Source organism: Leptonychotes weddellii, chromosome 1 (assembly GCF_054177405.1).
Source record: "Leptonychotes weddellii isolate Sample4059 chromosome 1, ASM5417740v2, whole genome shotgun sequence".
NCBI classification, from domain to species: domain Eukaryota; kingdom Metazoa; phylum Chordata; class Mammalia; order Carnivora; family Phocidae; genus Leptonychotes; species Leptonychotes weddellii.
The window spans coordinates 16,336,135-16,358,859 of record NC_138369.1 but is presented as its reverse complement, the minus strand read 5'-3'; the positions used below and the strand labels follow the sequence as shown (position 1 = coordinate 16,358,859).

The window sequence follows — 22,725 nt, the reverse complement described above, 5'->3', positions numbered from 1 at the left end:
GGACCCCTGCTGAGGCACCCAGCAGGCCACGCCCCGGGCTGGCCGTAGAGACAGGAGACCCAGCACCCTCTAGCTCTGAGAAGAGTGACGGCTGGTCTCTGTGCCCTGAAGGAGGTGTCACAAAGATAACAAAGGAATAAATGTGTGTGCTCGGGGGGAGAGGGGAGACAGACGGGACTACTCCCAGAGGCATAGTGCCGAGACCCTAGGGAACCTTCTGACTCCCCACCCCTCAGACCTGCTCTTTCTGAAGCCAACAGCCAACATCATATCTGCTAGCATCTCTCCCATTTCCCTTGGTTTCATCCACGTCCCTGCAGCTCCCCACACAGGCTTGGGTGAGCACAGGCCGCCGTGGCCTCACTCAGGCTCCTCCCAGAGGAGCATCCAACCTCCACTGGCCCCTGGTCGCTCTCCCTCTCCTGCTCCTCTTCTGCTAGAGGGCTCTGAGGGTTCCAACTCCTGGGAAAATGTCCTGGTCTTTGATCATGCCATGGAGCCGTAGCCATGAGGAAAGGGAAGTCCTCGGAGAGGCCAGGGTAGTGGCCTGGCCACACTGAGGGATGCTCCTGCCATAGGAACAGGCAACAGTGATTCATCGCCACTCTCTCATGCCTTCCTAGGGTAAAGATGCGCCCTGGGACAGGCTCAGCCTGACTACAGGCTTTAACTGGGCAATGGAGTACAGTGGAAAGGGGTCTTCCAACCTAAGTCATAACCCCAGAGCTCCTGTCCGTAGCTGAACACAGACCTTGCTGGCGGAGTCACACAGCTGACCGTCCCCCTGGCAACACCACTTAGCAGCTAGCTTACGAGAGGCATCTTGGGGCTCCCTCTAGCCAGTCTCCACGCTGCCCGTCTATTGCCACTATTTACCTGCCTGCTTCCCTAGCAATGCCCACAATCACTGCCCACCAAAAAGGTCTGCACAGCTAGAAGGGGAGCTCTTGTCAAGCAGAGCACCCAGCCCCTCATCTTATAGATGGGTAGGCTGTGGCCTGGGAGAGAGGTCTGGCTCCTGATCCCCAGAGATAGCTGAGAGCCACAACTTTGCCGCCAGAAAGGCCAGGGGTTCCAGCCCAGCCAGGGCATGTCCCTACTCTGAGACTTGGAGTGAGTTACTTTACCTTCTCGAATCTCAGCCTCTGCATCCGTGACACGGGGGTGATACACCCATTCTTAGATGTTTCTGTGTCCGGGTTCAGCATGTAGGAAGCACTCAAGGGATAAGTGGGTGCTCTTATCCCCACCCTCCACCCCCAACCTCTGCCCCATGTGCCACTGCCTGCCAGAGAGCATGGAGGCTACCTGCCTGTCCCTCTGCCACACCCTGAGAAGGGGGCTTGTTTATGTTGCGGGAACATCTACAGAACAAGTTGTGAGTCCCTTGTTAGAGGCTGAACCCTTAGGAATGGGGTGATGAGTGTGCAGGTCCAGGCTCTGGCCCATCACACCCGTGAAAATAGCCTCGAGTGTCACAGGTGACGGGGTCAGGTGCAGAGTGCAGGCTAGAGAGTCAGGTGCTCTGGGGTGCTCGTCCCGGCCAGTGCAGGGCAGCTCACATGCAGTTTTGTCCCCTAGAGTAGTGGGAGGTTGCACCTCATGTCCAAGCCCTCCCAGTCCCTCCACAAGTTCCTCCCACTAAGAGGAGGCTCTGAGGCTCTGGCTCTGACCCCAGCCCCTTCTCTCCTCAGCCTCAGCCAGAGAATCCTTGGGAGTCACAGTGCTCCTAATCTCACACTGTTGTCCAGAGCATAAGTCTCAGACCATTGAGCCATAAAAGGAGACCCAACAGCGGAGGCCCCCGCCGACGCTGACTTCCTACACTCCACAGGGGACTCCTCGGGTTACAAGCTTGGCCCAAATGTTCCTGACTCCACTGCTCTGGCTGCCAAGGCCACCAGCACCTGGTCAAGGCCAGCAGCAAGGAGGGGACATTGTGAGTGGCATGGGTACAGATGCTCCTCCTTCCTGTCCTACCCCTACCCTACCCTGTCAGGGGGAGACTTCAGGGTGACCCCTTCACGGTGACTCGCGTGAATCCCCAGCACCTAACCAGCCCCCATCTGTCCGCTGCCTGCCCTTGGCCTGCAAGCTGCAGAGAAGAGGCCCATTAAGCCTGAAACTCCTGAGACAGAGAGTAGCAAGGCCAGAGAGGGGAGGAACTAAGTGACAGCAAGGGTAACAGAGAGGGGAAAGAAGAAATGAAAGCAACAAGGAGCTAAGAAGAACAGAAAGTGCCACAAAGAGTAAGCAGCAATGACAAAAGCCCTAGTCTAAAGAAAAAGGCAATCCTAACACAAAACCCGCAAAAAAAAAAAAAAACGCAAAAATCAACATTCTCAGCGTCTCTGGCCTGTCCAGTGCTGGAAAGGCCTCCTGAGGCTCCTTGTTCCCCCAAACAGCAGTCTCCTCTTGTTCTCCTGCTCTAAGCAAAACCCCCACGGTTCCCAGCAGCAGGATTTTATTCACAATTACACAGGGCCTAATCCACTTAGTTCTAAAAGGATGGGAGGGTAGGGAGGAGTCCAGGACCCAAAATTCCTTTCACACTATCCTTTCTCACCCCACAAGGGGCTGGCTTCCCCAGGTGCACGATGAGCCCAAGGGAATCCTCATAAAGGCCAATAACATGCCACCAACAAAATGCACTCAGGCAGCCTCTCACGTGGGAACACATAAGATCTCAAACAGACAGGAGCAAGGCCAGCAGAACCAAAATTCGCCTGGAAAAAACACAGGAGCGGATGGGAGCCATGTTCTTAGTGCCCCGAGAGCAGGAGACCCACACACGCAGGAGGGCTGGGTGCACACTGTTACCACACCTAGGGATGGCCGCTGTCTTCAACTCTTGCCTGGTGACCACCACCTTTGGACACCCGGCAGCCAGTCACCAGGCTGGAACCAAAGGAGGTGAGGGGACTACAAAGCCAGGTGCTCCACCTGCGGCCCCCTCACAGGTGTGTTCCAGGATGATATCCCAAGGAGGCCCTTGGAGAAAAAGATGAGGGATCCAAGTAGGGAAATAGCTTCCCCAAGTGCAAACCTCAGCAGAGACATAACAGACCTCTGTTGTCACAGAGACCAGGCCCTTCCCACACGGCCTGAACTAAAGGACAGCTCAGGTGACCCAGGAGCCTCTAGAGCACCCTAAGCAACAGTGCTCCACGAGGGTTCTGGCGATGTTAGGAAAGAAAGCTCTGGGGGAAGGAGGGAGGATTTCTGCCCACTTAGTGAGAGAGGACACCAAAGACAGACAGAGGTCCCTGGGGGCGCGGTATGAATCTGAGTTGTGGGAGAATGGGGGGGGGGGTCGCTGACCTTTTTTCAAGGCCCTATGTAAAAGCCTCTCCTTCCACACAGCCCTCACAGTCCCTCTACGGCTCGCAGCGTCTGTCAGGGCCTGGACGCCTGCCCCGCTGAGATCAGCCTCATCCTGCCAGGACCCACGGCTGGGAGTGGGGAAGTGGTACTCCGCAGCAGGTGCTGAGTGGTGCAAATCAGGCATGCCATCACACACACCCTGTGCCCTCCTCTGTCGTCCACATCCTTCTCAGACCAGAGGCCTGGATTAAAGCTGGCAGTCTCTTCCAGGAAGTCTCCCCTGGCTCGCCCAGCCCAGACACAGTTTCTTCTCGCCCACTCACCAACCTCACTTCCTGCTTGTGGCAGTCCGGGCTCTGCTGGGCTGGGCTTGTCTGAGACTCACCAGGCTTGAGATGAACCACACAACCTCTCTGAGACAGCCCCACAGCCATCATGGCCCTTGTGTGCCGGCCTGTGGGACCACTGGTCCCCTCACAAGCAGAGTCCTGCACAGTGAGGAGAGCTGAGGAGAGAGAGACAACTATGAACAGCACCACTTGGGCTCCCAGTGGAGCCAAGGATGCCAGCACCCTTCCGGGGGCCAAGTCTTAGAGACCCCCCCAGAAACTAGCATGAGGTGTGGGGTGACTTAAATGCGAAGACTCTGGCATCAAAATACATAGGCTCACATCACAGCCCTGCCACTCTTCCCCTGTGCATTGTGGGCAAGTTGTTCACCTTCCTGAATATCAGCGACATTACCCATAAAATGGGAACCACAGGAATTGGGTAAGAGAACACGTATCATGCACTGGGGACGGGGCCTGCTGGACAGAACAGTCTGGAAAACTGCTAACCGTCTATGAGAATATTAGAATCCACAGCACCAAGGCCTGAAGCCTGGAGAGACGGCATCAGCTCCTGGATAGGATGGGAAGATTCTGGCACTCCCAGCAGAGGGGATCCCCAGCAGAGGTGTAGGCTTTGAGCACAGCTTCTAAACCTGTGAGCAAGGCCAGCTGGGCAGGCGTGAAGCAGCTCAAAACAACGGACCTCTGCCCCAAACCCCACTACTTGCATTCTTTAGGGTTTGATGCCCTTCCTAGGATCTTTGTTTAAACAGCCAATTGCCCACCCCTGACAGTTCCGAAGGTTCCACTGGCATGGAAGCACACGAGCTCCAGCGATTCTTTCCTTCAAGGAGAGGGGCAGCCCGGGGAGGAGGTTGGGTACAGTGAAACCCCTACTGGGGGCCTCCATTGGACAGGGCTACCAGCCCCTCCACCCGCTTCCTGATTGGTTGACTCAGTAACAGATGGCCCTGCCAAGGCTGATCTGACCGGTCCCGAGATGGCAGGTGAGGGGGCGGCAGCTGCCAAATGAGAAAGTACCTGGCCCGCCTGGCAGCCACACCCAGCCCCAAATCCAGCTCTGCGGCACCAGCTTCAACTGGCCGGCCCCACCCAGGGAGCCATGTGGGTAACTCCCCGGCCTGCAGCTCCAGCACCCCACCACTCCACTCTGTCCGATGAAGAAGTGAAAAGGAGGGCACGGGGAGCCCCAGGGGCCCCCGAAATACTCCAGTGGTCAGAGAGGAGGGCCCCAAGCCCCAGAGCCCGGAGAACAGGGGCAGGAAAGAAGACTCCCCTTTCCCCACAGGCAGAACCCCTCTGTCCTCTCAAAACCTTTCATTGTGCTTATTTATCTAAGTGTCATGGTCACTCCTGCCTGCCAAGAGGCAGGGGACCACAAGTGGGCTGGGCAGGAAGTTGGGAGGGGAGGAGACTCTGGCCTCTGCTACAATCTGTCATCCCAATCAAGCTACATGATTTCTGACCACTGACTCCAAGTCACAGTTTTCATATATGTGATAAGGATGGAGGGGTTGTGTCTCGGATGTGGTGGGGTGACTGATGGGGGGCAGATATGCAAGGCTGTGCCCAGCTAGGAGTAAAACTGAGGGGTACCAATTCATCAGTGAGGCCTAGGAGGGGGCACAAGATGTCGGTAGGAGGCAGGGGGCTCCTCTAGGTCCTGCCAAGGGGACTGCAGCAAGTGCTTAGGAATGGAGAGTGGAATGACGGCACCAGCAGCAGAAGTGGCCTTGGGAAGGAGCCACTGAGTGGGAGCGAAGCCAAAATGGACCACAACAGTGGTCAGGGGCTGAGGGGAAGAGGCTCAGCTCCCTGGGGAGGAGCCTTCCCTCCAGGGCCCCCAGGGAATAGTAACAGCTACAGGGACATTGACCACAACTCTTCCTGTTTTCGGAGTGCCTGCTACATTCCGGGCTTCAGGCTGAGCACTCTCTGCCATCTTGAGCAACAGGGCCAAGAGGACAAGCAGGGAGAGAGGCCGGGGCCCTAGGCCTATACTACCAAGAAGGGCAGAGACGGCAGGGAGCAGAAGCTAAGCAGAAATATGCCACTCTCCTCATCCAGGCTGGAGCCACCACGCACAGTACTGGTATGATGTTTCAGAAGCGGCGCTAGCGCCATCTTGGAAGATGGTAAAGACCTGCCAGATGGTAGAGACTTCCAGACTCGCCCACTAGACCAGAGGGAGACTGGGGGCAAGACAAGAAAGGCGTTGGAGTGGGAGCCACACCTAATCCATGTCCTCCTAGGGCCAGCTCCTGAAGGTCCCAAGGCAGTAGCCCTAGCCACACTCACCCATAAAGCCTAAGGGGGTATAGCAGGGGAATTTGTTCTGGGCCTGTTCTAGTTCCCAGTCTAAAACAAAGAAAGCACTGAGGCCCTAGATTCAAGAGGAGGTGTTTTAGAAACGGATACAGTCAGAAGTTCCCCCAAGTCATTTGTCAGACACAGCGTCTGTGGAGAAGGGCCTAGACCCAGGCCTGCTTAAAGCTGGTGCTGCCTGGGCCCGAGATCTCTGGCCTCCCACTCCATCCCTGCCTTGCTCACAGCATCTGGAACACCACAGGGGCTGGTCAGACTCAGCCCTGGTTCACAGGGCCAAAGCCTTGGTATTAAGAGGCTCTCTGGCTTCACTTGGCCCCTTGTCTATCTACCCAGACTGCCCCTTACCCCACTATAGGTGAGAGCGCTAAGATGGTGCTGAGCGAAGGAGTAGAGACTCCCCCCTGAGAAGAGCCATTTTCTCCTGAAGGACTCAGAGAAGGCCCCCCCAACCCCATTCCACTGCTGGGTTAGTAGGTGAAGAAGCTGTGCCTGAGATTCAGCCTCACCAGCCCAGCCCTGAGCCTCCTCCAGACACATCGTATCAGCCCTCGTGCCCCTAGGAAAGACACAGGGAGTTGGACCCAGGTCCCTGCTCAGATACTTGCAGACACTGTGCCCAAATAAGTCCCGTAACCTCTCCAGGCCTGCATCAGGCCCTGTACCAATTACTCTACAGGCATCATCTCGTTCCAAGTTCACATCAACTCCTTATCTTTCCCCCTGAACAGAGGCAGAAACCTGATTTCCAGAGTCCAGGACCTAGTCCAAGGTCACGGAGCTGGCAAATGCAGGCCAGAGATTAGAGCCACGTCCACAGAACTCTGCACTCAAGCTCATAATTGCAATGTCTGTAAAATGAGATCCTTTGCTGTATTCTAACTTTCCTTGCCATGATCTATCCATCCAGGTGGCCACTGGCACAAACTGCAGTTGAGTGAAGTTCCCAGTAACAACAGATTCAAGGCATTCTGGGTATGGGGCAGGGTCCTGGACCCAGAACTAAATGACTTAAGCCAGAACTATGTGGCTAGATCAGCCACCCCCAGAACTCCCCGGATTCCACCTATATCAGTTGAGCTCTTGGCCTCCAGGGAGCCTATGGTGTGACACAGATAGATGGTTGGCCCGCCCTCTGCCCAGGAACCAGGGTGAGCCAGGCTTGGAGCAGGACCTGCCCTTTTCGACATAGGGCCGGTGACTCAGCTGGAGCCCATCAGCAACCTCTTGCTCACAGGTGTGATGGACACCATCCTTGCCCACCAGCCAGCCCTGGGAGGCTCCCACCCAGCACTCCAGCCCAGGCAGTCAGGGGCCATGAGAGAAAGCAGCCCCACCCCAAGCCTCGGTGGGGACTCAGCCTCAGGTAGAGGGAAACTCAGATCCATTCCAGTCAAAAGAGCTTCTCATGGAAGGAACAACCAAGCTGAGCGAGAGCACCCCGCCCCCCCTTTGGCAGGAACACATAGGCCCAGCCATACCCCGCGTCAGGAACCACTCCTTCCCTGTTTCCGGGTCCAACAGACTCTACTCATACTGACTCCACCCCCTTGCTCTCTGGGAGAGAGAGCTTAGCTAGGCTAAGCCTTGTTTTCCCCATCTGTAAAGCAAGGAGTACCAGGAGCCTGACCTTACAGGGGAGTATAAGAATGAAAGGAGATACTGATCATAAGAAGCTTAGCAGGGGTCCTGGGTACACCTTGCACCCACAGGCCTCTGCTGTTGGGCCCTCTAGGTCACCCACGGAGCAGTGAGGGGTCACTGACCTTCAGGGCACATTTCTGCCCAGTGCGCCTGTGGAAGCACTCCAGCACCTTGCCGTTCACACCCAGGCCCAGCACCTGCTTGGACAACTGGTAGTCATCGGTCACTGCATACTTCTTGGGCTCCCGCCGCCCCCCGAGGGCAGGAGCGCCGGCTGAGCCGGGTCCGCAGGGTGCACCTTGCGGGGGCACATTGCCCCCCTGCTCCTCTGCTGTCTCGCCATCCATGGCCCCCGCGGGGCGCTCAGAGTTGACCCCAGCCTGGCGCGTCCAGGGCCACCTGGGGGAGAAGGGAAAAATGAGTTCCGCTCAGACTCTTCCAATACACCGCTGCCCTGAGCCCCTGAGCCTGGCTGGGCTGCGGGCAGCAGACAGGGCCGGGAGTGGGAAGCGAACTGTCCGAGAGTACAGACGGGAGGCGGGGGGCGGTGGTTGCGCAGCCCGGCACTAGCGAGTCCTGCCCGACTCCTGTCAAGAGGGGAAGGGACTGGGCGCCGAGAGGCCGCGAGTTCTGGGAGCAGGAGGTGGAGGGAGCCCTATGAGGGCGTACCTGGCAAGAGCGTCCCTGACAGCAGGGTACCTGGCTGGCGCCGGCGAGGGACAGGGACCGGGGCCCCGGGAACCCGGGGCGGGAGCTCCTAGAGCCGAGTCGTGCCGGCGGCGGCCCACGTGACCGCTCCCCTTCCCCCACCCCCCACCCCCCATCCCCCGTGAGTCCTGGACTTGGGGCCGGGCTCGGTCAGCCTTAAAGGGCCAGGCGAGTCCTGGCAGGACCGCGCGGGGAGGGAGGCCCTAGCGGGCCCCGCCCGGGCGCCCGGACAGAATAGGGGGCGTGGCTTCTCGAAGGGGGCGGAAACCTAGGCGCTCGGGACGTCCGCTAGGGCGGTGTGAGCCCGGGAGTTTACCAGCGACCTAGGAAGTGACAGTGCAGGAAGTCTAGTTTCTCTCGGAGCCTCAGGAAGCCACTTGAGTCGGGCGTTTTCCCTGCACTCTGCAGACGGCCCTCCAGCAAGGCTTGTAAGGCTTGCGACTTCCTTAGAGGTGGCCCACCGCCGGCCTACCTAAAGTCTTAATTTTTGCCATCAGGCCAAGTGAAATGGCATTTCGTTGTGATTCGCCTTTTTCCAATTCCTGGGGGCTCTGGGTGTCTCTCACCTTCTGTGCATTCTCCTGCTCATTCCGTGGCTTATTTTTTTCCCTTGGGATACAGCGTCCTTAGACCAGATATCCTAAATTCCCATTTTGTCAGATCCATTAACTTTTCATCTTATACTTTGGGCTTTTGGTGCCCTGTTTAAAAAGTCTCCTCCTGACACTCCATATACTCTATATTAACGATGTGGTGTTCCCTTCCACTTTTAGGTCTCTATTCTGAGCCCATCTTAGACTATCTTAGGTATTTTGACCCAGTTTTCCCATCACAGGCTGTTAAACAACTCTTATTTCACAGATGAGGAAACTGAGGTCCCCGGAGAGGAAACAACTTGTATAGAGCCACAGGGGGTGTTGCTCTCTCCTGTGACAAATCTGCATTACTCCTGCACACCCGCCCACTCCTCAACCCTCAGGCTGAGGGACTGGAATGTGGTGGTTCACTTGGGACTGGGAAGGAGAGGCTTGGGTTAAGGTCCCTGCGCGGGCCTCTTCTGCCATCTACAGGCCACTTGTAGGACTGCAGGCGCTGAGGCCTCAGTCCCAACCGGTTCTCTGAGCACTTCTTCTGGCTTTGGGATTGGGTCCAGATAGCCTCCCGCCCACCTCCCCATACGCCAACACACACACACACACACACACGCACGCACGCACGCATGTGGATGCACGTGGATTCCTGGGCTGCAGGTCCAAGGCTCTTCAGACGAGCACTCCCAGGAGAGCTGGTACTCCGTGTGTGCAGGCGTAGAGCCAGAGGAAAGGGCCCAGGGCTCTGCCCTGTCTCCTTGAGACAACCTTCAAGCTAGCAGGGTTTGGTGAAGCAGAGACCCTGATGATGGCCTCAACTGACTAAACCCTTCTTTCGGACCAGACACTGAGTGGATGTTCTACCGGGGCACTCCATGACCTCACTGGGACCAGAGGAGGCAGGGCTGTACCCACCCCACATAGCCTACAGGACAGACACGCCCTGAGAGATCAAGCAACCTGCCTGAGATCAGTAGCTCTCATGGCAGGGTCTCCATCCCAACCCCCAAAGAACAACTCCAAGGCCCAGATCTCACCCTTGAACGATACCCTCCTCTCCTGTGCCTCCCTGCCCCCTTCCTACCTCCACTTGTACAAATATGCTCTTACACGTGTTCACAGATGCACACACATGCACAAGCGCAGATTTGCACATGTGCCCAGACACACGGGCTTGCACGTGCACCACACGCATACAGACATTTATGCCCAGCAGGACCCAGAACCTCAGTCCCAGAGCCCCACCTGAGAACCTGATCCAAGATCTCAGAGACTGTGATCTGGAAGCTTTCACAGCTTGGAGACTGGAGAAGGATCCTGCCTCTGGAGGTGACTGGTTTGGGCCAGGTGAAACCAAAGCTGAGCAAGATCTCATTCTGGACAAGCAGGGTCCCAGTCACAAGCAGAGTGCTGGGCAGCTGAGGGTGGGGGCTGGCTCCTTGTCCCAGCCAAATTATCTCAGTGTATGTTGTGGTTGTTATCTTATTTTCTAAAAATAGAATCAGATTACAATTGTTCTAAACATTTTATAACTTTTTTTTTTTTTAAGATTTTATTTACTTATTTGAGAGAGCGTGAGAGAGAGAGAAAGAGATCACGAGCAGGGGGGAGGAGTAGAGGGAGAAGGAGACTCCCCACTGAGCAGGGAGCTCAACGTGGGACTTGATCCCAGGACTCTGGGATCAAGACCTGAGCCGAAGGCAGACACTTAACTGACTGAGCCACCCAGGCACCCCTATAATTATATTTTTAAACTGATCTCTTTTTAATTCAAATTTTAATTGCATAAGTAAAACTTGCCTGTTATAATAAATTCAAACCATAGGGAAATATAAGAAGTAAGCAATGGCGATGCCTGTCCCTTTGCAGTCTCCACCACCAATGCCAATTCTTACACAAGCACACACATTTCCCATGTAGGTAGGTCCATCATAGACAGATGTTTTGCAACTGTTCATTCAACCCAAGAGACTCAGAATGCTGCTCATTTTCCAGCAACCACTTGCACACTGATGGGAGAATTCACTGTTTGGGATAGCTGGGCTAGGGCAGGGGTGGGTTCGTGGTGTCAGACTTTGCCACACAGCCCTCCATGATAGCTGTTTGTCCAAGGGGCCGAGGGCTGAGGCCTTTGGAATAGCTTACAGTGACGAAGGGGTCCAGTGTGTGTGTGTGTGTGTGTGTGTGTGTGTGTGTGTGCGCGCGCTCTAGCATCGGGCAGGGCGGGGGGTGGGCAGTGTAGAGGACTGAATATAGCCCCTACACATACACACACACACATTACATGTGTAGACTATTCTTCCGGGAGAGGAAAGGCTGCAAATGATGAGACTAGAGAGACCAAATGAGCCAGACTTTGAGGAAGGCACTGCTGTGTATTATTGTGACTGACCCATCTTGTGACTGTTCCTGGTGGGGAGGAGCAGGGAGATCCTGCAGCAAGGCCAATCCCTGGAGTGTGGGGAGGGCTTATCCTGGAGACAATAAGGAAATGTGTCGAGTGAAACCATGAGAGGAATTGCCACTGGGTGGCATCGTGGGCCCAGCACTCAGAGCAGGGATGGGTAGGGAGCAGCCAGAGCAGGAGAGGTGATAATGAGATGGCCAGAGGGACCCACAACACCTGGGGCAAAACAGGGGCACACCATAGACCATGCACACAGGTGAGGTGCGTTACTCTGTCAAATTCACCAAAGGTGGTTGGAGGGCAAAACCCTCGGGGCCATTTAGTTTAACACACAGAACGGCATAATCCCTGACATCCATAAGGGAGCTTTCAAGGGGTCACCCACGGTGCTCTGACACTGACTGGCCTGGCGGCAGGGAAGCTTCACTGTGGACCTTAAAGCTGGATCTTGAAGGATGCCTAGGAGTTGTTAGGTCAAGGAACCTAGAGAGGAGGCGGGCGGCGGTGGGGGCTGGGATCCAAGCACCAACTCATCACTTGCCAGCTGTGAGATCTAGGGTATATTCTCACTTCTCTGTCCCTCCATCTCCTCACCTGTAAAGAGGACACACTATGTAGTGGTTAGACAATGAAATGAGGCTGGAAATCACTGATAGTACATGGCACATCCAAAGTGTTCAGTGAAGGGAAGAGGTAGTCCTGGGATAGAGCGCTTGGGATTTGGCCCCATAGGGACCCAGCTTCAAATCTTAGTTCTGTTGCTTGGCAGCTATGAGGGCCCTTTGTCTTCACAGTAATGGGGCAGTAGACAGTTTCTACTGAAGAGACTGCACCCTACATAGGTGCTCCATGCTGGGGTCTCCCAGTGCCCCAGCCATCAAATGCATAATGAGGTCGCCACACCTGCCCCATCCCAAGATTGGGATGTGCCTTCTCTCCCAACTCTTTCAGAGAAAACATTCTCGCCTGGATCCTTTTAGCTGTGGTGGATCCTTGACCCCCGCGGACCTGTTCGGATCTGAGGCCCCCCTCTGCACCCCTCCCCTCCTCCCACGTCCTTCTCCAAACCCCACCCCATGCCACCGACTTCCCCACCACCCCACACAGAGTCCGGGGATCCAAATGCGGCCCACAGGGGGCGCTTGCTCACCGGACAGACCGCTTTGGGGGAGTCGCTAGCGGGGCGGACAGGCCCGTGACCCTGCCCTTGCGCTGCCACGAGTTCTGCAGAGACAAAGGGGACTGTCCCCAACGAAGCGGAATGCCCAAAAGTAGTCTGGGCTCGGGCGGGTAGAACCCCTGCCCCTCCCTGGCCTCCTCCAACCGGGTCTTTCCCTACTGGTCTCTAGGTCACGTTCTACCCGGCTCGTTCTTCAGCTAACGATCCCAAAGCTGCAATTGGCCCGCCCCGGCCACTCGGCTCCGCCTCCTGAGCTGCGATTGGTCGGCGAGCGGGACCCCGCCCCATTTTCCTGGAAAGTTCTTGGAAATCTGTCAAAGGTGTTGGCTTTAGCAGCCCTCAGCGCCACACTGGGGAGCCGGCGCCCCCACCCACGCCCCTCCCCGGCCCGGCAGCACGGCCGGCGGTTCTAGGAAGACGTCGCTTCCGGGAAGGGCTGGGACAGAGAGGACAAAAGATTAGGCGGCACGCCCCGCCCTCCCGGCCCGCCCCCCGCGCCCTCCCGGCCCGCCCGCGCGGTCGCCTCTCAGTCCCAGCCCGCCGCCCGAGCGCCCAGGGAGCCTCCCCTGCGAGCGAGACCTGCGCCCACGGGCTCCGACCTGCGCCCACGGGCTCCCTCCAGCCGCCGCCGTCCGGCCGAGCCCCAGCTCCGGAGCTGCTGCTGCCGCTGCCGGGACATGGTCCTCTGCGTTCAGGGGTAAGCGCGGCTCGCCGCCCCCGCCCGGCCTCTGCGGCCGGCATTCGGGAGCGTACCGCCTCGTGCTCGCTGCCGGCCAGTGAGAGGGCTTGACGGGTCGGAGATGACCGAGTGCGGAAGGACCTCGGGGTGACGACAGGGAGCGGTGACAACACCGTCACTACCTGTACTCGCACTGTGGGTGGTGAAACTGGGGGTCGGCTGGCGACGGGAGGAACACGGGGTAGCCTAACCCTGGGTTCTGGCTGGAGCAGTTGAACGCCCGCGAAGCGCGTACTCCAAGACGTGGCTCACCTGCCCAGACCCCCTCTGGGCCCAGAGCTCTCTACCCTACCCTGCAGGCCGCAGGGCCTACTGGTGACCTTGGGTTAGCCCCTGCCCCTCTCTGTCCCATCATCCGCTGTTCTGCCACCGGCTAACAATTAGGCTTTTCTTGGGAAGCCAGCCTGAGATCCATGGCACCCCCCAGGTTGGCACCTGCTGACCAGCAGCTCTTGGAAGAGCCTGAGTTTGGCCTGATTTTACCTGTGGTACCCCCACAATTGCGTCACCCCTCCTCTCGGCCCAGTCTGGGATCCCACTGTGAGGACTTGGCTCCTGCCTCCCTTCTCCAACTTTCCCCAAAGACGGGGGTGGGGTGGGGGCTGATAAGACAGAGTCTTGGCCTCAGCTGAGCATTCGTGGTACATTCCTTCTGCCTCAGCATCCCCCTTCAACCAATAGGTCTGAAGTTCTCCAGACTGATCTGACAGGAACTCGAAAGCTCCAGGGAGAGAGAAAGGAGAGATGAGTGAGTGTCCACACCCAGGGAGAGCTGGGTGGCCCAGTGACTGTTGTTATCAGAACTGGCATAGTACCAAGTGAAGAAGGGTAGAAGGTGGGGCAAGGCTGAAGTGCCCCTTGCCCTGAGCCGTCCTGTTTCCAGGGAGGCAAGCTAGGAAGATTGTGCTACTATACTTTTCCCTGATGGTCTCCAGCATCTCCCTCCTCTGAATTTTGGACTCCCGAACACCCCCACACCCTTGTCCTCAGGACCCCTCCCCCAATTCTGGGGTCCCACATTCTCCTTTTACTTTGTTCCAGACGAAGGCCCCTTGGGACCTCAGGGCCAGTGTTCGGTGTCAGGGAGCAAGATTTTTAAGACCTCCAAATACACAGCCACAACCCAGCTGGTGCCCTCCTGGGGTAGGGAGCAGAGATTCCCAAATGTAGGTTTCAGCTGCTGGCTTTGCTTGAGGGGCCCACCCTCAGGGCTGAGTATGCTCCCCTGGCCTGGGTCCCCAGTCAGGACTCACAGGCGGGGCTCCGCAACAGGTACACACACATACAGGCACCACACCTGGAACACACAAGCCATGGCCCTTGCCATGACGATGACAGCTGTGGACACACCCCTCCTCAGGTACACAGTTACTGGCCAGGAGCTTGCGGAGAGCACTACAGCTGTTTCACACACCGAGACACCATGTTGACCCTAGAGGTGCCCACACCCACAAGGGTCCTGCTAAGCTGTCTGGACGTGGCCACACTGGAGGCTCTGGCCTGAGTGGCTAGCCTGAGCTGAGTTCGGGGACCCAGCAGGCAGGCCACCAGCTGGTTGCTTAGAGCTTGGCCTCTGTTTCCCCCAGTAGGATTCCAGAGCACCCGTAATGCACCCAGAGTGGCTGTGGAGAGGTACTACGCAGACTATGGTGGACCAGGGTCTTGTGACCCCTTCTCCGGGTTTGTTAAAATCTTCTAACGCTCACCTATAACCTACACTGTGAGATCTGGCTCGTCTGCCTGCGTCCCACCAAGGCTTCTGTCCACCTCTTCCCGCCTCCTAAGAAGTCCCTGGCACTGTTTACCTGTGCTGTCACCTCTGCCTGGAGGGAGTGCCTTCCCCCTCCTCCTTCCTTTGGCCTCACAGACTCAGCTCAGGAACAGGCAGACCTTGACCCCCCATGACACCCTTTGCATGTATGACTTTGGGTTATAAGTTCTCCTTGAAGGCAAGGCCCATGGTTTTGTTATCTTCGTGTCCTGAGGCCCAGCAGGGGACCACACCCAGAACTGAGGCCTGAGGATGTATTTCCTGAGGAGTGAGGAAGGGCCAGCAGTCTCTTCCTTGGGATCCAGGGCCCATGCCCCTCACTCCCGGGAAGCCCCAGGATCACCATGCTGGGTGGCCTTCCCCTAGACAAAGGCTACTGCTCAGATTGGGGCTGGCTCAGCAACCCAACTCTAGCCATCTGAGAATATGGTATAGCCAAACCCCGCAGGATCTGGACTGGTAGCATCCCTCATTAGGGGGTGGAGAAGCTGACAGCAACGTTCGCATAAGATCATAAAGCCTAGTAGGGCTGGCTTGCCAGGGTGGGAACTGGAATGTGGTGTGAGTACCCTGCCCTTTGCGGGAAGCTTATGTTTGTGGGAGGTGGGACTTGCCAGTGCCTTTAGAGGTCAGTGTCCACCCCAGACTCCCAGCTGGGAGGAGAAAACAGGATGGGAGTCTGACCTGTTTGGGGAGATTGGTCCAGCCTCTCAGCCCTGGCCAGTGTGGACCTAGGTTCCTCTGACAGATACTCCTATCCAAGGGGAGGTAGCATGTGACCTCAGGCATCCTACCATAATTTGGGGGCCTCTCTGGAGCACCCCATGAAGGCCCAGGCCATGGCTCAGGTGGGACCAGTGCCATCTAATCAGCCCCCCGCAGCCCACAGGGCACCAATGGGAGGCTTCTTTGCACTGGATCCTACCAATGGCGGGGACACCAGTTGCCCATCCTGAGCTAGAAATGCCTATAGGGAATGATCTGCGTTTTGGGTTGGTACGCAATAGAGAGATTAAGTACTGTTCAAAAAATGCAGGAGGGTGGAGAAGGCTCTTTCAAAAGAGAATCACCACCTGGGGGAAGCCATCAAGGAGGCTTTTGTGGTGACAGCTGGGAGGTGGTATGCTGACCTCATTGAGCCCACAAGGGGGACACTGAGATGGACTGGCCAGAGGTCATGTCGCTGGTCCGGGGCACAGGGGGTCTCTGGAAATAGGGCGAGCACGGGGCCTCCACTCACTGCCCATCCACCCTCGTCTAGACCTTGTTCTCTGCTGGCTGTGGAGCGGATCGGGCAGCGGCCCCTGGGGGCCCAGTCCCTGGAGCTGCCCGAACCAGTTATGCAGCCTTTGCCTGCCGGGGCCTTTCTGGAGGAGGTTGGAGAGGAGACCCCAGCCCAGCCAGAGAGTGAACCCAAGGTGCTGGACCCTGAGGAGGATCTGCTGTGCATAGCCAAGACCTTCTCTTACCTCCGGGAATCTGGTGAGTTTGAGGAGGGAAGCAGGCCTTGTTCTGGGAAGTCCGGTGGGAAAAACTTAGCTCTGTCCGTTGAGTCTGATCTGAGAGACACGGCCCTGCCCAGGAGAGTCTGATGGGGGAGGTGCAGCGCTCCCCACGGAAGCGTAAAGGGGGAGGCAGAGTTCTGCTCTGCCCTGCCCGGCCCGGCCCTATGTTGTGCCCCCCAGCCGAATTCCCCTGTGACCAGTCTCTCGGCTCCCTCTCCACTTGCCTAGGCTGGTATTGGGGTTCCATCACGGCCAGCGAGGCCCGGCAACACCTGCAGAAGATGCCAGAGGGCACATTCCTCGTCCGCGACAGCACCCACCCCAGCTACCTATTCACACTGTCGGTCAAGACCACCCGAGGCCCCACCAACGTGCGCATCGAGTACGCCGACTCCAGCTTCCGCCTGGACTCCAACTGCCTGTCCAGGCCGCGCATCCTAGCCTTCCCCGACGTGGTCAGCCTGGTGCAGCACTATGTGGCCTCCTGTACCGCCGACAGCCGAAGTGACAGCCCTGACCCTGCGCCCCACCCGGCCCCGCCTACCCCGAAGGAAGACGTGCCCGGCGACCCGGCGCTGCCCGCGCCCGCAGTCACGGCCGTGCACCTGAAGCTGGTGCAGCCGTTCGTGCGCCGAAGCAGCGCCCGCAGCCTGCAGCACCTGTGTCGCCTCGTCATCAACCGCCTGGCGGCGGACGTGGACTGCCTGCCGCTGCCCCGGCGCATGGCCGACTACCTCCGACAGTACCCCTTCCAGCTCTGACGCGCCGAGCGCCTGCCTAGCCTCACCCGGCCGTACCCCGAGGGGACGGCGGCCCCAGCTGGACTTGGGCTCCCGCCGTCCCTCCTCCGGTCAGCCCGGTGACTACGTGCCCCTGAGCGGCCGGACCAGGAAGAGCCAGCAGGAGCAAAGGCTGGGGGGTGAGGGGCAGGGAAAAGCGTCCCACAGCCGGGAGGTCAACCCCCGCCCAGCTCCCTTGTGGCTCGTTGTGGAGAGCCATGGGTCAGAAGAGAGGGAGACAGGCAGGACCTGGTCTCACCCTGTGGGCTGGGCCCAGGCCCCCACTTGCCCGCTGTGACCTCCTGAACTGTGTAGACTTTGCCGGCCCTGGTTTCTCAGTCCACAGGGTGGGGCGGGCCCCCTCCTTCCAGCCACCCTGTCTCGGGATGGCGGCCAGAGGAACTGAGGTTGGCAGTGACCGTCCCCCGATGGGGGAACAGGCCAGGCTGGGGGATGGCAAAGTTATACAGTATTTATTTATTTATTCTCCTGGGGTTGGTCTCGAGGTGAGCCAGCCCCACCTCTCTGCCCTGAGCCCTGAGTGCTCTGGAGACCCCAGCTCTGCCCCAGCTTCTCTGGTTCCTTCTTGTGGAGAGCCCCATCCTGAGACCTGTTGCTGGACCCGAGGCAGTTCTGGATATCCTGGCGCTGACCCACCCACCTGTGAATGTGTCCCCTCTCTTCTGCCCCCAGCCCTGCTTTGGGAGGGTGGGTAAATGGACAAGAAAATGGAGCCAAGGTGTCAGTGCCCAGCAGAGCCCGCCGCAGGGCAGAGCCCTACCTGCGCAGGGCTGGTCTGGCTGGGCCCCGGGTCTGCTGGGCCCGCTTCCTGCCCAGGAAGGCACCTGCACATGAGAGGGAAAGGAACACGTATCTGATAAGACTTTATAAAATAATTATTATTATAACAGGCAAAACCCAGTTCAGTAGTCTTTTTTTCTTCTACTGATTTTTTCTGTATCAACAATAAAATTGTACTTTTCATTTAAGGAGCCCTCAGTGGGTCCTCTTTTGAGTTCTCATACAGTTTGTCCCATTTGATATTATTATTATCCCCCACTTTACATCTGGGTCAGCTGGCGCCCAGCGACCTTATATGGCTGAGCAGGCCCTACTAGGGGACCCACTAAAAGTTGGAGGGGAACAGGGAGCAGGCTTCCTCTCCTGCTACCTCTTGTTCCCCTTGGAGAACGGGAGGCAGGAGGTGAAGGGCAGCGGGACTGCCTGCTGGGTCACTGCCCAGGCCTCTGCCAGCTGGGGGTGGTGGCAGCAGACCACCCGACCTGAGAGACGTGTAAACAGGAGATGTCAATTAAAGACTGAAAGTGGAGGATCCTGGGGGAAGGGTGCTATGGGGACACCCACTCCCGGAGGCAGTGTCTTTTGAGATGAGGCCAACAGAGAAGTCGGGGCCAATCATTTCGGGAGAAATACAGGGAGTGCAAAGGCACCAGGGCGTGACCACAAGGAGGTGTGGGGAAGGGGTCATTCTGTGCGGTGGGGCAGAACAGTGGAGCTGGGGATGGTGGCCAGTAAGCTGGCAGGGTCTGGCCTGAGGTGGGACCTGGAAGGGTTCTGGCACAGGCTAGTTGGGGTTGGGGGGACCCCTCTCCTCTCAGGGCCCTATACCCCAGAAGTAGATGGAAGAGCGATTAAAATGAAAATACTCTCCATCATCTGATGGTCTGACTTTGTAACACTTCCGTATCTGAAATTCCACTGTGTCCTGAAGTTTTCTGCACTTTCACTTGAATAACTCACAGGAAAGCTCTTCTGAAACTCATTTATAGCCTTCTAACCCTTATTTTAGAAATAGTTTTAACCTTCCTGTTTTCTTGGGCTTTAGATGATTAGAAGGGACAAATGCTGGAAGACTGAGAGCAGAAAGGTATAAGGAGCCGTATACTGATGACAGGAGGAAGCAGGAAGGGATAAAAAGCCAGAACTGTGGAGGCACAGAAATTTGTGGGCATGGAGATAGTTCTAGCAAAGAATAGAGCTGATACTGGATGAGAGTGAATAAGAGGTGAGTGAAGGCTGACTTTACTGGGACTAGTGCCCAGGCCCAGGTGCCCAGCCTGGCACCCTCTCTGTTGCTGGCTGCAGGGCCCGACAGCACGCCTCCTCCAGGTCACCATGACCCTGCCAGGGATATCTGCTGTTCCTCATTGCTCCAGCCTGGATCTCAGCCCCTTTGTAACTCCTCTGTCTGCTCCACCCCCAGATCTGAGTCACCCGATGGGTGGGTAGTGGACACAGAGGGGCCAAAGGCCGGGTGTTCCCCACTTTGTGCCACGGCCTGGACAGAAAGCTGCTGTCGCAGGAGGAGGCCCACAAACTCTTCATTGTCTGCAGGGGTTGGGGGGTGGCTCAGGGTGCCCGCCAGGTGCTGGCAATGGACGAGGGCTTTGCACCTCATGCAGTCCTCGCCACAGCTGTGGGACTAGACCTAAATATGACCCATACTCCACGGAGGAGGAAACTGAGGCCCAGAGGGGGCAAGGCACTGGCTGGGGAAGTGAGGCACAGAGCAGAGCTTACCTTGAGGGGTCCCAATGGCCCCCTGCCCCTGGGCTGCTACATGAGCTAGCAAGAACAGGCAGCTGGGGTTGGCAGCTTTCAGGCAAATTGATCTTAGATGCTGGGTTTATCCCCCTGTGTCCTCGAGTGCCCAACCAGTGGGGTCAGGAGAACTTTCTGGAGGAGGCAGCAGGGGCAAGGGCTGGAGGCCGGGCCCTGGAGGATTCCACCAGGCCATGGGGAGGTGGGTTTGGAGAATGATCCCACGTGGTATCCCTCCGTAGACTCATAATAGCCTTCCGGAATGACTTTGGGACAGAGATACCACCAGGCCATCCAGATTTCTCTCATCAGTGAGATCTTACTGGGACGTTTCTCCCATGATCACCAAGTGTCCTGCCACCCCTAGGATCATCAGTGCCTCTGTACCCAGGCTCAGCTTTTAATCTGCCAACTGAGTAAATCTCCCTGGGCCAAGGCCGAACACGAGTCTGGATCGGGCTGGGGGCAGAGCCGGGCAGCTTGCACTCTCAGGCGGAAATGCTCCCAGCCTGCACCGCGGCCCACAGTGAGGGGCAGGGGCAGGCGCTTGAAGTAAGTCCCGACCAAGAAAGCAGGAGGATTCTGGGGACCTCACAAAGGCCATCTTCCTCCAGGAGACGTGGAACCTGTGCAGGCCTGGGCAGTCCCTTCACACCAACCTGTTAGACCAGTTTTAAACAAAGCAGGTTCTAGCTTTGCCAGAAACTCAACAACCTCTCACGGTGAGTGAGTCCTCACCACCCCGACTGCACGGTGTGGGCCTTGCTCCCCAGCTTAGGCAGGCCACACGGCCAGCCGCCCGAGGGGTCTGCCCAGCTGCCCTTGCGCAGCAGGCTGAGCCTCCCACATCTGAGACTCAAGAAGAGGCCCTGGAGGTTTAATCCTGGCCGACAGGACCCCACCCTGGTCTTACCCCGACCGCCCCCCTGCTGCTCCAGTTTGGATTGTGTGCCATGCACTTGGTTCTGGGGAGTCTCCTTCAACCTCACTGACCCTGAGAAAATTCCTGGCTGTGAAGTAAGGAGAGTGACAGGGCCTCCCTCAGAGAGGACATGGGGAGGCTGAAGGATTTATGCGGTGATGCTGAGGAGAGCTGTTACAGCTGTCATTATAACTATTCCCTGTCCATCGTTTTTGTCTTTTTTGAGAGGAGGGCTGGGTGTTGATGTCTGCTGAGGTCCCCATGGGGCTGCAGGGGAGCTGGGCTGGCACCACCTGGAGCTAGAAGTGGGCCCTCTCCCCATTAGCTCTGCCCTCTAAGCCCAGCCCTCCACCCTCAGGCGTCAGTTGCCAATGACCTTGGATTCTGGTCCTTGGTGAACAGACCCCTTGGTTGGTCTCTGCATGGGCTGGGGTGGAGGTGTGGCCAGCTCTACCTTCTAGCAACTTCTCTCACAGTAACAGGAAAGATTAAGCCATTGGCGACCCTTGCCCCAGACCCTGGGGGTGGTCTCCTTCAAGGCCTGTTCCTCTCCCGGCCCTCAGTGGTCTGCGCCCTCAGAGGTGAGCTACAGGGGACAGAGGTGAGCTGGGCAGGTGCCTCTGGGTCTGCCCCATTTCAAAGATGCAAGCCTGAAACCTAGAGAGGCAAAGTAGCTTTCCATAGTCACCGAGAGGCAGTGGGCATATGGGCTTGGAGCCCAGGGTTCTGAGTCCCACGCCAGGGCTTGTCCCCTTCCCCCTAGAACTCTTGAACTGGAGTCAGCTGCCTGCTGGCTGGCAACTTGAAAAGCCTGGTTCATGGCGCCTCAGACTCGTCCAGACCTGGACTTTTCTTCCCGGAGCCTTAGTGTCCCCATCTAACAGAAATAGCGGTAGTGCCTGTGCCCCAGGGTGGTTAGAGAATGGCTGGGTCTGGCTTTGGGGTAATGTGGAGTGAGTGGAATGATGCTCACCTATGAGCCAGAGGAGATGGGCTAGGCCCGGAGCAGGGGGAGCATTTTTGGTGTGGCCAAAGCTTTATGCTTAATGGAAAGATAGTTGCTTCCATGACCCTGGCCTGGCTGAAGCAGGCAGGGCCCAGAGTGCTAGAAGTGGTCTCTGAGGGCCGATGGAACTTGGGACTGCCACGACTCCTCCAGGCAGTCCTCTAGGACTGTTCCACCACAGTCCGCACCGGCGAGCCCCACATTGGGACGGTATTGCCGGAGGGGGAGTGGTGCCCAGCAAACGCTCCCCAGGCAGAACCCTATTCCGAGGACTCTCCCTTCACACAGCATCAGTGAACCAGACTGGGCTCTTCCTCAGCAGAGCTGGGCTCCTCCTCCATCAGAGGTGAGAATTTTTACTCATAGTCTGGGTTGGGCCAAAACTTTATTCTGGAAAGGGCCTCTAGGCCCTCAGCCTCCTCCCAAAGAGCACTTCACTGATCCCTACCCTACCCCCACCAGTCCCACCTCTGAGCAACATCACTATGAGCTTGTGTGTGTGTGTGTGTGTGTGTGTGTGTGTGTGTGTGTTGACCTTTCCACTTGGCCAACATTCCTTTGTTTTTCTCAGCTTTTTGCGTTGATGGCCATGACAGGAGGAGCTATTAGGAGAGCAGGTTCTCAGGAAACCTTTTCTCCAAAGCCCCAGGGACATGGAGCCCAAGGAGACACGGGAAGATGAAGGTCTATTGAAAAGAAGGTGGGGGGCGCCTGGGTGGCTCAGTTGGTTAAGCGACTGCCTTCGGCTCAGGTCATGATCCTGGAGTCCCGGGATCGAGTCCCACGTCGGGATCCCTGCTCGGCAGGGAGTCTGCTTCGTCCTCTGACCCTATCCCCTCTCATGTGTTCTCTCTCTCTCAAATAAATAAATAAAATCTTTAAAAAAAAAAGAAAAGAAAAGAAAAGAAGG

The 22,725-nt window shown here is 57.3% G+C and overlaps 2 protein-coding genes across 3 annotated transcripts in view; one reads left to right on the top strand and one right to left on the bottom strand.

The window, feature by feature from the left end:
• MAPKAPK3 (MAPK activated protein kinase 3) overlaps positions 1-8,463 on the bottom strand; it is a 26,521-nt gene extending 18,058 nt beyond the window's left edge. The window contains exons 1-2 of the mRNA XM_081818550.1: positions 8,316-8,463; positions 7,769-8,045 (exon numbers count right to left, since the gene is read on the bottom strand). Coding sequence (XP_081674676.1) covers positions 7,769-7,993 — 225 coding nt within the window. The 5' untranslated portion in view covers positions 7,994-8,045; positions 8,316-8,463. The remainder of the gene's footprint in view (positions 1-7,768; positions 8,046-8,315) is intronic.
• Positions 8,464-13,045: 4,582 nt separating this feature from the next.
• Positions 13,046-18,314, top strand: CISH (cytokine inducible SH2 containing protein). Of its 2 annotated transcripts, none has more exons than XM_006731753.3 (3): positions 13,046-13,228; positions 16,303-16,523; positions 16,775-18,314. In XM_006731753.3, exons 1-3 carry the CDS (start codon positions 13,209-13,211, stop codon positions 17,305-17,307), a joined length of 774 nt encoding a protein of 257 aa, XP_006731816.1. In that variant the 5' UTR covers positions 13,046-13,208; the 3' UTR covers positions 17,308-18,314. The 2 variants fall into 2 exon arrangements, with proteins under 2 accessions (XP_006731816.1, XP_081674666.1); XM_081818540.1 differs by lacking the exon at positions 13,046-13,228 and adding an exon at positions 13,971-14,018.
• The last annotated feature ends 4,411 nt before the right edge of the window (positions 18,315-22,725 follow it).

Bases quoted from the DNA above. Each gene is read 5' to 3' on its own strand.
- CISH (XM_006731753.3), top strand. From the start codon at position 13,209: ATGGTCCTCTGCGTTCAGGG. The intron at 13,229-16,302 runs GTAAGCGCGGCT...ACCCTCGTCTAG, and splicing joins ATGGTCCTCTGCGTTCAGGG to ACCTTGTTCTCTGCTGGCTG. The intron at 16,524-16,774 runs GTGAGTTTGAGG...CCACTTGCCTAG, and splicing joins CTCTTACCTCCGGGAATCTG to GCTGGTATTGGGGTTCCATC.